Source organism: Anomaloglossus baeobatrachus, chromosome 3, assembly GCF_048569485.1.
Source record: "Anomaloglossus baeobatrachus isolate aAnoBae1 chromosome 3, aAnoBae1.hap1, whole genome shotgun sequence".
In the NCBI taxonomy this organism is placed as follows: domain Eukaryota; kingdom Metazoa; phylum Chordata; class Amphibia; order Anura; family Aromobatidae; genus Anomaloglossus; species Anomaloglossus baeobatrachus.
The window spans coordinates 487,125,294-487,137,967 of record NC_134355.1 but is presented as its reverse complement, the minus strand read 5'-3'; the positions used below and the strand labels follow the sequence as shown (position 1 = coordinate 487,137,967).

General features: G+C 54.9%; 1 protein-coding gene across 1 annotated transcript in view; it reads left to right on the top strand.

Moving 5' to 3' along the window:
* The first annotated feature begins 6,606 nt into the window (after positions 1–6,606).
* The window catches only part of SKIL (SKI like proto-oncogene), a 58,272-nt gene continuing 52,204 nt past the window's right edge, over positions 6,607–12,674 (top strand). The window contains exons 1-2 of the mRNA XM_075340635.1: positions 6,607–6,691; positions 8,134–9,718. Coding sequence (XP_075196750.1) covers positions 8,675–9,718 — 1,044 coding nt within the window. The 5' untranslated portion in view covers positions 6,607–6,691; positions 8,134–8,674. The remainder of the gene's footprint in view (positions 6,692–8,133; positions 9,719–12,674) is intronic.

Here is a 12,674-nt window from a genome sequence, read left to right as displayed (position 1 = left end):
GCCTTGGGCTGGCCAGTGAAGAAAAAGAAGTGCGGAGTGCGCCGCTTAAAGAGGGGAGGTGCTGGCCCCAGGATGTCGAGAAAAACATGTGAAGTGGGCGGTGTTGCGGCAAGAAAGAAGAGCCGCCTTGGCCGGGTCGACGTGATGTGCGAGACTGGGGGTGGAGCGTACCCAAGAGCGGGATAAGAAGGCCCGCCTCCACCTTCCCCAGCATCTCCACTGTCCCCGACGCCATTACAAGAAGCGACTGCTCAGAAAGTGACGTCGAGCAAGATGGAGAACTCAGAAAAACAGCAAGCTGCGGTGGCTGCGTTGGTCGTGACTAGCCTAGACAGAGGTCACCCGAAGCAGACTGCGGCTGCGGAAGGACTCACCCCTAACTTACCGGCTGTGCCCGGAGGACCGGAGCGGCCCACGAAGGTTACCTGGGTTACTACCTGGGACGCCGCGACCGGAGAGACCACGACCGAGGTCCGAGCTACTTACACGGCACAGCTGCCGTCGGGAAACAGACTCCTGGGAACTCCCTACCGGTGCCCGGAGGTACCCCCGCCGGTCGCGGTGGGATCTTCAACCCACGCAACAGTTCCGGCCCCGGAAGAACCACACGCCCGGGAGCTAGAAAAGGACGAGTGGGGGTTCTTCTGGGATCCAGTGAAGCCGTCGTCCCAGACTCGGCGGAAGTCCCCATCACCTGAACCCGACCCGGTACAGGAGAGGTTGCTGGCCGAGACCGTGGCCCGCGAAATGATGGCCGGTCCCCGGAGTGATGAGTTCGAACGACAGTGTACCGTCGGTACCGTAGTAAAGTTAAACCAGAAAGAGGGCTATGGTTTCATCGAGGATGAAGAGACCGGTGACCATTTCTTCAACAACCGGGTGAACCTGAACACTGAGGGCCTACCACAACGCCTTCATACCTTATACCCGGGAGAGAAGGTGAGGCTCATGAGAGAGGTGGGATGCCGGGGCCTATTTGCGGTAGGAGTGACCCGGATGCCCACGACCCAAGAGGCTGCCCAGTGGCAGCAAGAAATTGAGTGGGAAGAGTGCCAATACCGGCGGCGTGCACAGCAAAGACCGGTATTGGCTGAGATTTCCCGCCCGAGAAGCACACTGGCAGTAGCACCTGAAGTCATGACCGGACCGAACGCTGACCCAGAGAAGGGGACCCCGGCGGTGCTGGCTATTCAACAGAGCCTGGTTACTCACCCGGTAATCGTCATGGGCAGCCCCCAGCCGTCCCGTGCGGCGACCCCATCACCCCCGTCGGGGGTTGAGGAGACGAGACCGGAGATCGAGACACCGGAGCCAACCATCAACTATGAACCCTTCCGGAGGCTGCGCCGCTTGCCAGGTCAGTCCCTGTCTGATTACGTGAGGGCTCAGCGGGCTGAATGGCAACGTGCTTATCACCCTGAGTGAACTGTCATGACCGGAAGATGAGTGACCTGTTTGTATTGATTACCGGTATTGTTGAAGAGCCGGAAAAGTTCTATCGTTTTCAACCTGTTCAAGCTACGGAGCCCGGAAGGAGCCTGACGCTGGACTGAGCCAGGGGTTCCCTCCGTGTGGTTAAAGGAAACTTTGCTATTTTGTGTTCCTGCCGTCTAAGACCGGGAGTGCTGCAAAAGCCTCCGGGCAGAAGACCTGCAAAGACCGGGAGTGCTTGCTGAAGGCCTCCGGGCACGTTACCTACTAAGACCGGGAGCTCCCAGGAGGGACTCCGGGCGCCGGACTTGTGCGCCCCTTGCGTGGGCCCGAAGGTGGACATGTCTGTAGTTTTATTAAAATGACTTTATTACTTAAATGTGGTTTTTAGGTTTGTGCCTTGCCGGGAGGCTTAGGCTTAAAGAGGGGAGGTATGTAAGGGGTGGGCAGACCCCTTACAATGAGGTACAGTTTTCCCGGAATGTTGATGTTATCTAATAAAAATGTTTTATTGTTATTGCACTGTTTTAGTGGGATCCCCTAGTGGCTGGTTGGGACGGCTGTCCCCATAGGAACAGGGTAGAGGAAAGGAGGAGCCGGCAGCAGAAAGGGGAGGGAGGAGAGTTGTTCAGAAAAGATTAGAACCAGAGGCAGTCGAGTCCGGGACGGGAGAGAAGAAGCAGAAGGGGCAGAGTGTGGGAGCTGGGTGAATAGGAAAGCCGGAGAAAAGAAGAGGAGTAGCCTCAAGTGCGAAGCAATACTGGTGTGGGTCCAGTATGTGTTAGCCGGAGTGGGAGCCAGGTGAAGTGGATTAGCCGGGCACATCCCCACTGGAGGAGACGTCAGGAACAGGTTTTTTCCCCTCAGCAAAAAGTGTGAAGTCACCTGAAGTGTTGTGCCTCTGTGAAGAAGTGTTTAATAAAAAATGCCTGCTGGCTCGATTGATCCATGTCTGCAGAGTCTCTGTACAACTGACGACGGCGTCTGCACCACCACACTCTGCCCCACCAAGTCATCTCCTGTCCCCAAAGTGACGGCGGCACCAGGGGTAAGCCTAGCAGAAGGGGCCACGACTACAATCCCCGAGGCACCCCTGGCACCCCGTTACATACATACAGTGCATTTTTTTTTTATGCGTTTCTGGGTGCAGTTTTGTCCCAAATCTGCATGTCTATCCTTATGACAGCCAATCCTGAAGTTTCTGAATGCTTTTTTTTCCTTGCAGATTTGGTGCAGAAATAAATCTGTGGCATACCCATTTTTTAAGCGTTTTTGCAGCATATCTCCACACATATTCTCCATGAAATCTGCATTGAAAAAAAACGCATGCAAAAAAATGCATCAAATGCACTGAAAGGCCCTGTGCATAAGCGGTTTTTTGCAGCGTTTTTGGCGAGAGGGTGTGATTTTTTTTCTTTTATGAAAAAATTAAAACTGCAGCGTGCGCATGTAGTGGGTGAGCATACCCCCTACAAAGAGAGTCAGTTAACCGGAGTTATTGTTAATAAAAATGTTTTACTTATATTGTGTTAGGGCATCCCCTAGTGGCCGGGTGGGACGGCTGTCGCCACAGTGAGAGGAGGAGCCGGCAGAAACCAGAGGGGAGAGTGTGTGTATGTGTGAGAGAGAGTTAGTTGGATCCGGGACGTGAAAGAGCGAAGATCAAGGGGCACAGTGTGGGGGCTGAATTAAGAGGGGACGCCGGAGAGAGCGGGAGTGGACGGAACCTCGGAGAGTGAAGCAACCGGTGTGGGTCCGGTGTGTGTGTAACCGCCAGTGGGAGCCCGGTGAAGTGGAGTAATCAGGGCACAGCCCCACGCGAGGGTTCGTTAGGGCAGGTTGTCCCCCAGCCCAGGAAGTGTTTTTTTCTGTCTGCAACAGCCGGATTGAGACTACGTGTGTCAATAAATATGTCTTTTGTTTGCATCACATCTTGCCTGAAGACTGTTTGTACCACTACCGACGACGACACCACCACACTCTGCCCTACCAAGTTAGTTCCCGACCTTGAAGTAGTGATGGCGCCAGGGGAGAGCCTTGAATCTACAAAGGCCACGACTACAGAGCCAGAGGCCCCCCTGGCACCTCTTTACATGTGGCGTAGTCGGCAGGATGTGAATTCCCTGCCAGGGACCCAAGAAGCCGGAGACCAAGTGGTGCCTAGGGCACAGGATCCGGACTATGCGAGAAGATTTCCAGTCCCATGGTGGGAAGAAGAAACAGTGCCTGCAGCGTTGGACCGGGCACAAGATGGCGGCAAGGTGGCCGTCGTCTGTGAAGAAACAGAAAGCGCGCGAAAAAGTGGCGCCAAAGGAAGAGCCTGGGGCTGGCCGGTGCCGAAAAAGAAGTTCGGAGTACTCCGCCCAAAGAGGGGAGGTGCCGGTCCCAGGGCACGAACAAAGACATGTACAGTGGGCGGTGTTGTGAGAAGAAAGAAGTGCCGCCGCGGAGGGGTTGATTTGTGGTGTGGGACCAAGGGTGGAGCATCTTCAAGAGCGGGAAAAGTGAGCCCGCCTCCACTTCCTGTAGTCTCGCCACTGACCCTGACGCACGTACTGAAGCCTTGTGCTGCCAGAAAAATGGAGAGCCTGGACGAGAACCGCCAGAAGCAGTTGATGTCCGCGGAGGGATTCCCCGCCTACTTGCCGGCCGTACCCGGAGGACCGGGATGAGCCACCAGGGTGACCTGGCTCACGACATGGGATGCGGAGACCGGTGCGACCACCACAGAGGTCCGGGCGACCTACGCCGCCCAGATACCGTCAGGGAGCCGGCTGCTGGGAGCCCCATATCCCTGCCCAGAGAGACCCCCGCCAGCCGTGGTGGAGTCTGAAGCGCCTGGTCCAACTCGAATTCCGGCGGAGGTATACGCCCAGAAGCTGGAGCGAGATGACTGGGGTTTCTATTGGGATCCGGTGCTGCCGTCTCCCCTACCAACCCGAAGAGCCCCGTCACCTGAGCCGGACCCAGTGCGAGAACGACTGCTGGCTGAAACCGTCGCTCGGGAGATAATGGCCGGTCCTCATGGCGAAGAATTCGAATACCAGTATACCACTGGGATAGTCGTCAAGTTAAACCAGAGGGAAGGATATGGCTTTATCCGGGACGGAGAGACCGGCGATGATTATTTTTATAATCGCGTCCACCTCGATACAGAGGGCCTTCCCCAGCGGCTGCATACCCTGTACCCTGGGGAAAAGGTCCGATTCCTGAGAGAAGTGGGCTGCCGGGGCTTGTTTGCGGTGGGGGTGCATCGTACGCCCACTGAACAGGAGGCTGCCCAATGGCAACAGGAGGTAGAGTGGGAAGAGCACCAGGCCCGGCGCCAAGTACAACAAAGACCGGTGCTGGCTGAAGCCTCCCGACTCCGACATACCGCAGCTGTAGCTCCGGCCGTCATGTCTGTGCCAAGTACCGACCCGGAGAAGGGAGCCTCGCCGGTGCTGGCAATTAACCAGCACATTACGACCCATCCAATGATCGTTATGGGTAGCCCGCCTCCGTCCCGGGCAGCGACCCCCTCACCTCCATCAGAGACTGAGGAGTTCAAGCCGGAGGCCGAAGCGGCGGAACAACTCACCCGTCCTGAGCCTTTCCGGCGGCTGCGCCGACTACCTGGGCAGTCACTGTCGGAATACATCCAGGCGCAGAGGGCCGAGTGGCAACGGGCCTACCACCCAGAATAGGCCTCTAAACCGGGAGATGACGGGCCTGTTTTGTTGGATGCCGGCGTGTTTGAGCCGGAGAAAGCTTTGTGTTCCAGTTGTTGATTCCGGAGAAAGCCTGCTTGCTGGACTGAGCCAGGGGCTCCTCTGCGTTAGTAAGGAAGAAGTTGCTGTGTTCCTGCGCTGACCACCAAAGACCGGGAGCGCTGTTGAGCCTCCGGGCACATCGAAGACCGGGAGCGCTGCTAAGCCTCCGGGCATACACCAAAGACCGGGAGCGCTGCTAAGCCTCCGGGCGCGGGACAGGTTCGCAGTTGATTGCACATGTTTTATATAGTTTTAAAAGTTGTAATTTTAGAATGGAGCCTTGCCGGGAGGCTCGGGTTTTAAGAGGGGAGGTGTGTAGTGGGTGAGCATACCCCCTACAAAGAGAGTCAGTTAACCGGAGTTATTGTTAATAAAAATGTTTTACTTATATTGTGTTAGGGCATCCCCTAGTGGCCGGGTGGGATGGCTGTCGCCACAGTGAGAGGAGGAGCCGGCAGAAACCAGAGGGGAGAGTGTGTGTATGTGTGAGAGAGAGTTAGTTGGATCCGGGACGTGAAAGAGCGAAGATCAAGGGGCACAGTGTGGGGGCTGAATTAAGAGGGGACGCCGGAGAGAGCGGGAGTGGACGGAACCTTGGAGAGTGAAGCAACCGGTGTGGGTCCGGTGTGTGTGTAACCGCCAGTGGGAGCCCGGTGAAGTGGAGTAATCAGGGCACAGCCCCACGCGAGGGTTCGTTAGGGCAGGTTGTCCCCCAGCCCAGGAAGTGTTTTTTTCTGTCTGCAACAGCCGGATTGAGACTACGTGTGTCAATAAATATGTCTTTTGTTTGCATCACATCTTGCCTGAAGACTGTTTGTACCACTACCGACGACGACACCACACTCTGCCCCACCAAGTTAGTTCCCGACCTTGAAGTAGTGATGGCGCCAGGGGAGAGCCTTGAATCTACAAAGGCCACGACTACAGAGCCAGAGGCCCCCCTGGCACCTCTTTACACGCACATAGCCAAACTGGCAAAAAAACCAAACCGCAGATTTATGAAATACTCCAGGTGCGCATATAGCAAACAGTGAGGTGAAGTAACCGCATCCACCTAAAAAGCTGACAAGTGTGCACCAGGCTATACCATGCTACCTCTGGGCCGCTGTGAGGCAGCCATGCCGCCCGGTGCTCCCCACACACGGTGAGAGCAGTGGGGCAGACGTGGGCGCCAGTGGTGAGTGAGAGGACGCGCCCACACGTCTGCTCCTTCCCAGCGGCACCTGACACATTCACGAGCAGTGAGACGTACACACACGTCACGTGACCAGCGCGTCTGCCCTCTGCTCACCCGCTCGCCCCCGCTCCTCCCCCTCCCAGTGACGTCACCATTTCCTGCGCCCCGCAGACTGAGCCGACAGACGGCATGAGGGAGGTGGCTCGTGTGCAGCGGTGACGTCACGCCCCGTAGCCCGGGGAGGGAGGAGGAGGAGGGTGGCTGCCTGACTGACACCGAGCCAGAACGGGAATGGCACCGGAGCAAGAACTGGACCGCCGGAGCTGCCAAGGTAACGCGGTTCGGAGCCGGGCTGCGCTCGGGTGGTGGGAGGTCAGTGCTGTCAGTCAGTGGGACACCTGGTGTCAGTGTGGCCCCGGAGCACAGGCTGGCACACTGCCGTGCCAGGGATGGTGCTGCCTCAGGCGCTGTCCGTGCACTGTGGCATAGAGGAGCCTTGTGGGGGTGCCCCATGCCACCCTGCCTGTACCTCACCCGTCACTGACCTCCCAGGGGCACAATGCACGGCCATGGGGAGATGGGCCACTACTGGGACTAGTCCCGCGTCTCCTCTCACCCCAGGATAGGCTTGTGGGGTGCTGGGTTAATGGGCCAGCTGTATGCTCCATGTGGCTAGCAGCGCTGCTCTGTGGCCACTGGCTGCCATCAGTCATTGATTTGTCTGCCGCCTCTTCGGTGTGGGGATTCCCTCTCCTATTGTCTTCTCCCTGTTCCATTAATGACCTGATGATGCACCGTCCGCCTGGCAGAAGCGTGGGATTATTGGGATTAGCTGTACATTGGTTCTGTGCATTGTTTGCCCTGGTTATGTAAGCCGTCTGCGGGCACTGACCTCCAGCATTGTGCCCTCACATGATTACCCGCTCCTACAGATAGAAATGGCCGTAATCTGTCGCTATTGTGCGTTGCTTTCCTTGTCTAGGTATTTTTCGGTCTCTTCACCGTGTGCGGTCAGTGCTGCTCTGATTATTTTATTTTAACTTATCGTCATCTTTCATCTGTAAATATTTCATTACTGTATTCTCATCCTGTGATTGTTACTGTATAGAGAATCCAGTTTGTGCTGCCTGTGTTCCCAGTCCCTGGATGCTCAGGGTTAAATGCCTGGGGGCAGCGTAGCGCTGGGTGATGTTTGCGGGCGAGGATAGATGGGAGCCGCTCATTCCTGGGGTCCTGCCATCAGCATCTCAGCCTCCTGCCGGACTGCGGTGAACTGTAAGCTGGCTACATAGGATTATCACATGACAGTCTTCGGGGAGATTTCTGTTCCTTTTTTTTTTTTTCCTTCCCACTCATTGGGTTTAACCAAGTATTTCCATGTGTTTTAGGCTCGCCGTCACGTTCCTGTTCCACGGCTTGTCATTAAACGGGTCTTTATTGTGTGTTTGAAATACAGCTTGCAGCACCTCCAGCAATGTGAGCACGGCGCGTAGATCAGAGAAAGCGAGGCTTGGCACGCCGATTGATATGCCTGAGATTTACAAAGCCAACACAAAGGATAATCGTGGTGACCTTCTGGTACATACCGGTGCATCCACACGATATACCTCCTCACCTACCCAGCAGATTACAGGGTCCGACGGGGGCATCTTCATACGACGTAGTACATAAAGATGTCATACATATGGAATAATGCTTGTGCACATTTTCTGAATTTGACCTTGACAGTGTAAAGGAACACATTTTTTCTTTCTCCCCATTTTTCTTTTCTAGATAAAACCGCACCGTATTGAAATAAACCACCACCACCACCACCACCACCAGCAGAAGACGACGACGACGACTCTTTGTTCTTGTATGTGTGCAGAAATAACTCATATTAACTGGATCCTAGAAAACCCCACGCTGGAGGCTGTCGCCATTAGATCTCCATCTCACAAACTGACTTCACTCTCCTCTATGTTGGAACGGGAATGAAATTTTCTTGCGTGAATTTGACCAAATAGAAGATTTAAAAAAAGCCATTTAATATACATTAACTGTACCCAGGCACTTTGTAAAATCTGTTGCACTTGTGATTTAACGATCAATTGGAAAGCTTCAATTCTGATTTTATTTATTTTCTCACTAGGGCGGAGGTGACATTTTATGCTGTTTCTGTGCAGCTTTTTCTAGATATTTATAAATAATGTAGCATTGATGATCTCTGGAAAAAAGTAACTTGCGCTTCAGTTTTGGATGCAATGTTGGTGTCGAGAGTTTAAACTCCTAACGTCTTGCTGTTTGAGCTTTGGTATCTGAAGCAACTGCAGATATGGGGGAAGACGGAAGTCCCCCATTAAAAAAACTGGCGAAGGAGGTTGATCGTGTAGATGTTCCAAACGTTGCAAAAAAAGTTCTAGCTATAAAGATGGAGATGGATGACTTCAAAGACATGGGAGAGGGGAGTAAAGAGGGCGTTTCCAAGTCTGCCAGTGTATCACTCAGCGGGTCATCTGAACTGAACCCTGGACTCAAGCACACTTTGGCACAGTTCAATCTAAGTAGTCGGAGTTCCCTCGGTGGTCCTGCTGCATTCTCTGCTCGATTTTCTCAAGAAAACATGTCGCCAACAGTGTTCTTGCCTCTTCCTTCCCCACAAATCCATCCCGGCCCGCTCCTCATTCCACCTGACAGCTCCACTGAGCTCACCCAGACAGAGCTGGAAGGAGAATCGATTTCTTGCTTTATGGTGGGAGGTGAGAAAAGACTCTGCCTTCCCCAAGTCCTAAATTCCGTTTTACGAGACTTCTCACTCCAGCAGATTAATATTGTGTGTGACGAAATGTATATATACTGCTCGCGCTGTACATCAGACCAGCTTCACATATTGAAAGTTTTGGGAATTCTTCCATTTAATGCCCCTTCTTGTGGACTGATCACTTTGACAGATGCTCAGAGACTATGCAATGCTCTTCTGCGGCCACATACCTACCCACAAAATGGAAGCCTACTCCCTGCGAAAAACTCTTTGGCTCAGTTAAAGGAAACAGGTAGTGCCTTTGAGGTTGAACATGATTGTTTAGGGAAGTGCCAGGGTTTGTTTGCACCTCACCTTTATGCCCAGCCGGATGCCCCCTGCATTCAGTGCTTGGAGTGCTATGGGATGTTCTCCACACAGACTTTTGTCATGCACTCCCACCGATCACCAGATAAGAGGACCTGCCACTGGGGCTTTGATTCTTCCAAGTGGCATTGTTATCTTCACCTGAGCCCAAAGTATCAGCATAATCCCGACCTCAAAAAAATCAAGGGTCTCTTTGACGAGATGAAAGAAAAGTTCAGCAAAAAGAATCAACCCAAAAGAATACAACCCAAAGTAAGTCTGGATTTGTTTTATCTTGACCTGAAAGATGGACATAAGGCATGCTTGATGTATGGTCCAGAACCAGCCACACATGTCACTGGTACTGGAAGCAATTAAGACAGAACTTGTAGTAAACTGTTGATTGAGTGCTCATTATGTCTTGGGCTATCTTTTCTATAGATGAAGAACTGTTATTTTGCAGATATGAAGGGATACGTTTCTTGCCTATGCTTTGCCTGCTGATCCGTAGAGATCAATGGTGTTGCTTGTGCTGTAATAAAACAGCAGGTCTTTGAAGATGGGTACTAAGGAGCAGCAGAGAATACATTCTCATTGAATTCTATAGCCTTTGTAATTCTGCTTTCCTCAGATGTGTATAAATAATTGGATGTCGACTTCTCCTTTAAAGCAAAAAGCAGTTTGACTTTTATTAAAGGGGTTGTCCGAAAAAAGTTCTTTAGCTTTTGTCAATAAGTATAATTGTAACTTTTTTTTAATTTAGGCTCCTGTCCCTGAACTTTCATTTACACATTTGTTCTGACATGGGCAAAGAGCTGTCTGCCTCCTTCCTTGTCAGTGAGGTGATAAAGGGGCTGTCCTGTCTGGTGCAAGTCATTAGCTGAGCCAGCCCCCTGCCCTGCAGGAGCCATGAAAAGGGGGCTTGTTTAGCTAATGACCTGAGCCAGACAGCCCACCCTCTCATCGCCCCTCCCTGGCCATGTCAAAATGGGACATACAGGAGGGTCTGTGATCAGGTCAACAGGGCAGGAGTTGGTATACTTTTTATGTTACTGAGACTGGTTACATACCAGGAAAATTGGACCCCAATGTAAGGAAGATTTCACTGTTTTTGTGTTGGGATCGTACCCAAAGACATATTACCATAGGGTTTTTTCCATTGTAGGATATATTGTACATTGTATCACTCCATGTATATAAACAGTAATTGTAAAGATTTGGCACTAGCTGATAAATATTATGAAAATCCTTCTGCTTAGTGAGTAGATTTATGTAAGTCAGAGCATATTCTAGAAAAATACATGTCAAAGAATTGCAGTATGCTGGGGTCTGGAGGGGCAAGGGGCTGTGCGTGAGGCTGGGGTCTGGAGGGGCAAGGGGCTGTGCGTGAGGCTGGGGTCTGGAGGGGCAAGGGGCTGTGCGTGAGGCTGGGGTCTGAAGGCAAGGGGCTGTGCGTGAGGCTGGGGTCTGGAGGCAATGGGCTGTTGCTGTGCGTGAGGCTGGGGTCTGGAGGCAAGGGGCTGTTGCTGTGCGTGAGGCTGGGGTCTGGAGGCAAGGGGCTGTTGCTGTGCGTGAGGCTGGAGGCAAGGGGCTGTTGCTGTGCGTGAGGCTGGGGTCTGGAGGCAAGGGGCTGTGCTGTGCGTGAGGCTGGGGTCTGGAGGCAAGGGGCTGTGCTGTGCGTGAGGGTGGGCTCTGGAGGCAAGGGGCTGTTGCTGTGCGTGAGGCTGGGGTCTGGAGGCAAGGGGCTGTTGCTGTGCGTGCGGCTGGGGTCTGGACACAAGGGGCTGTTGCTGTGCGTGCGGCTGGGGTCTGGACACAAGGGGCTGTTGCTGTGCGTGCGGCTGGGGTCTGGACACAAGGGGCTGTTGCTGTGCGTGAGGCTGGGGGCTGGAGGCAAGGGGCTGTTGCTGTGCGTGAGGCTGGGGTCTGGAGAGGCAAGGGGCTGTTGCTGTGCGTGAGGCTGGGGTCTGGAGGGGCAAGGGGCTGTGCGTGAGGCTGGGGTCTGGAGGGGCAAGGGGCTGTGCGTGAGGCTGGGGTCTGGAGGGGCAAGGGGCTGGGGTCTGGAGGCAAGGGGCTGTTGCTGTGCGTGAGGCTGGAGGCAAGGGGCTGTTGCTGTGCGTGAGGCTGGGGTCTGGAGGCAAGGGGCTGTTGCTGTGCGTGAGGCTGGGGTCTGGAGGCAAGGGGCTGTTGCTGTGCGTGAGGCTGGGGTCTGGAGGCAAGGGGCTGTTGCTGTGCGTGAGGCTGGGGTCTGGAGGCAAGGGGCTGTTGCTGTGCGTGAGGCTGGAGGCAAGGGGCTATTGCTGTGCGTGAGGCTGGGGTCTGGAGGCAAGGGGCTGTTGCTGTGCGTGAGGCTGGGGCCTGGAGGCAAGGGGCTGTTGCTGTGCGTGAGGCTGGGGCCTGGAGGCAAGGGGCTGTTGCTGTGCGTGAGGCTGGGGCCTGGAGGCAAGGGGCTGTGCTGTGCGTTGGGCTGGGGCCTGGAGGCAAGGGGCTGTGCTGTGCGGGAGGCTGGGGTCTGGAGGCAAGGGGCTGTTGCTGTGCGTGAGGCTGGGGGCTGGAGGCAAGGGGCTGTTGCTGTGCGTGAGGCTGGGGTCTGGAAGCTGGGGTCTGGAGGCAAGGGGCTGTTGCTGTGCGTGAGGCTGGAGGCAAGGGGCTGTTGCTGTGCGTGAGGCTGGAGGCAAGGGGCTGTTGCTGTGCGTGAGGCTGGAGGCAAGGGGCTGTTGCTGTGCGTGAGGCTGGGGTCTGGAGGCAAGGGGCTGTTGCTGTGCGTGAGGCTGGGGTCTGGAGGCAAGGGGCTGTTGCTGTGCGTGAGGCTGGAGGCAAGGGGCTGTTGCTGTGCGTGAGGCTGGGGTCTGGAGGCAAGGGGCTGTTGCTGTGCGTGAGGCTGGGGCCTGGAGGCAAGGGGCTGTTGCTGTGCATGAGGCTGGGGGCTGGAGGCAAGGGGCTGTTGCTGTGCGTGAGGCTGGGGTCTGGAGGCAAGGGGCTGTTGCTGTGCGTGAGGCTGGAGGCAAGGGGCTGTTGCTGTGCATGAGGCTGGGGGCTGGAGGCAAGGGGCTGTTGCTGTGCGTGAGGCTGGGGTCTGGAGGCAAGGGGCTGTTGCTGTGCGTGAGGCTGGAGGCAAGGGGCTGTTGCTGTGCGTGAGGCTGGGGTCTGGAGGCAAGGGGCTGTTGCTGTGCGTGAGGCTGGGGTCTGGAGGCAAGGGGCTGTTGCTGTGCGTGAGGCTGGGGTCTGG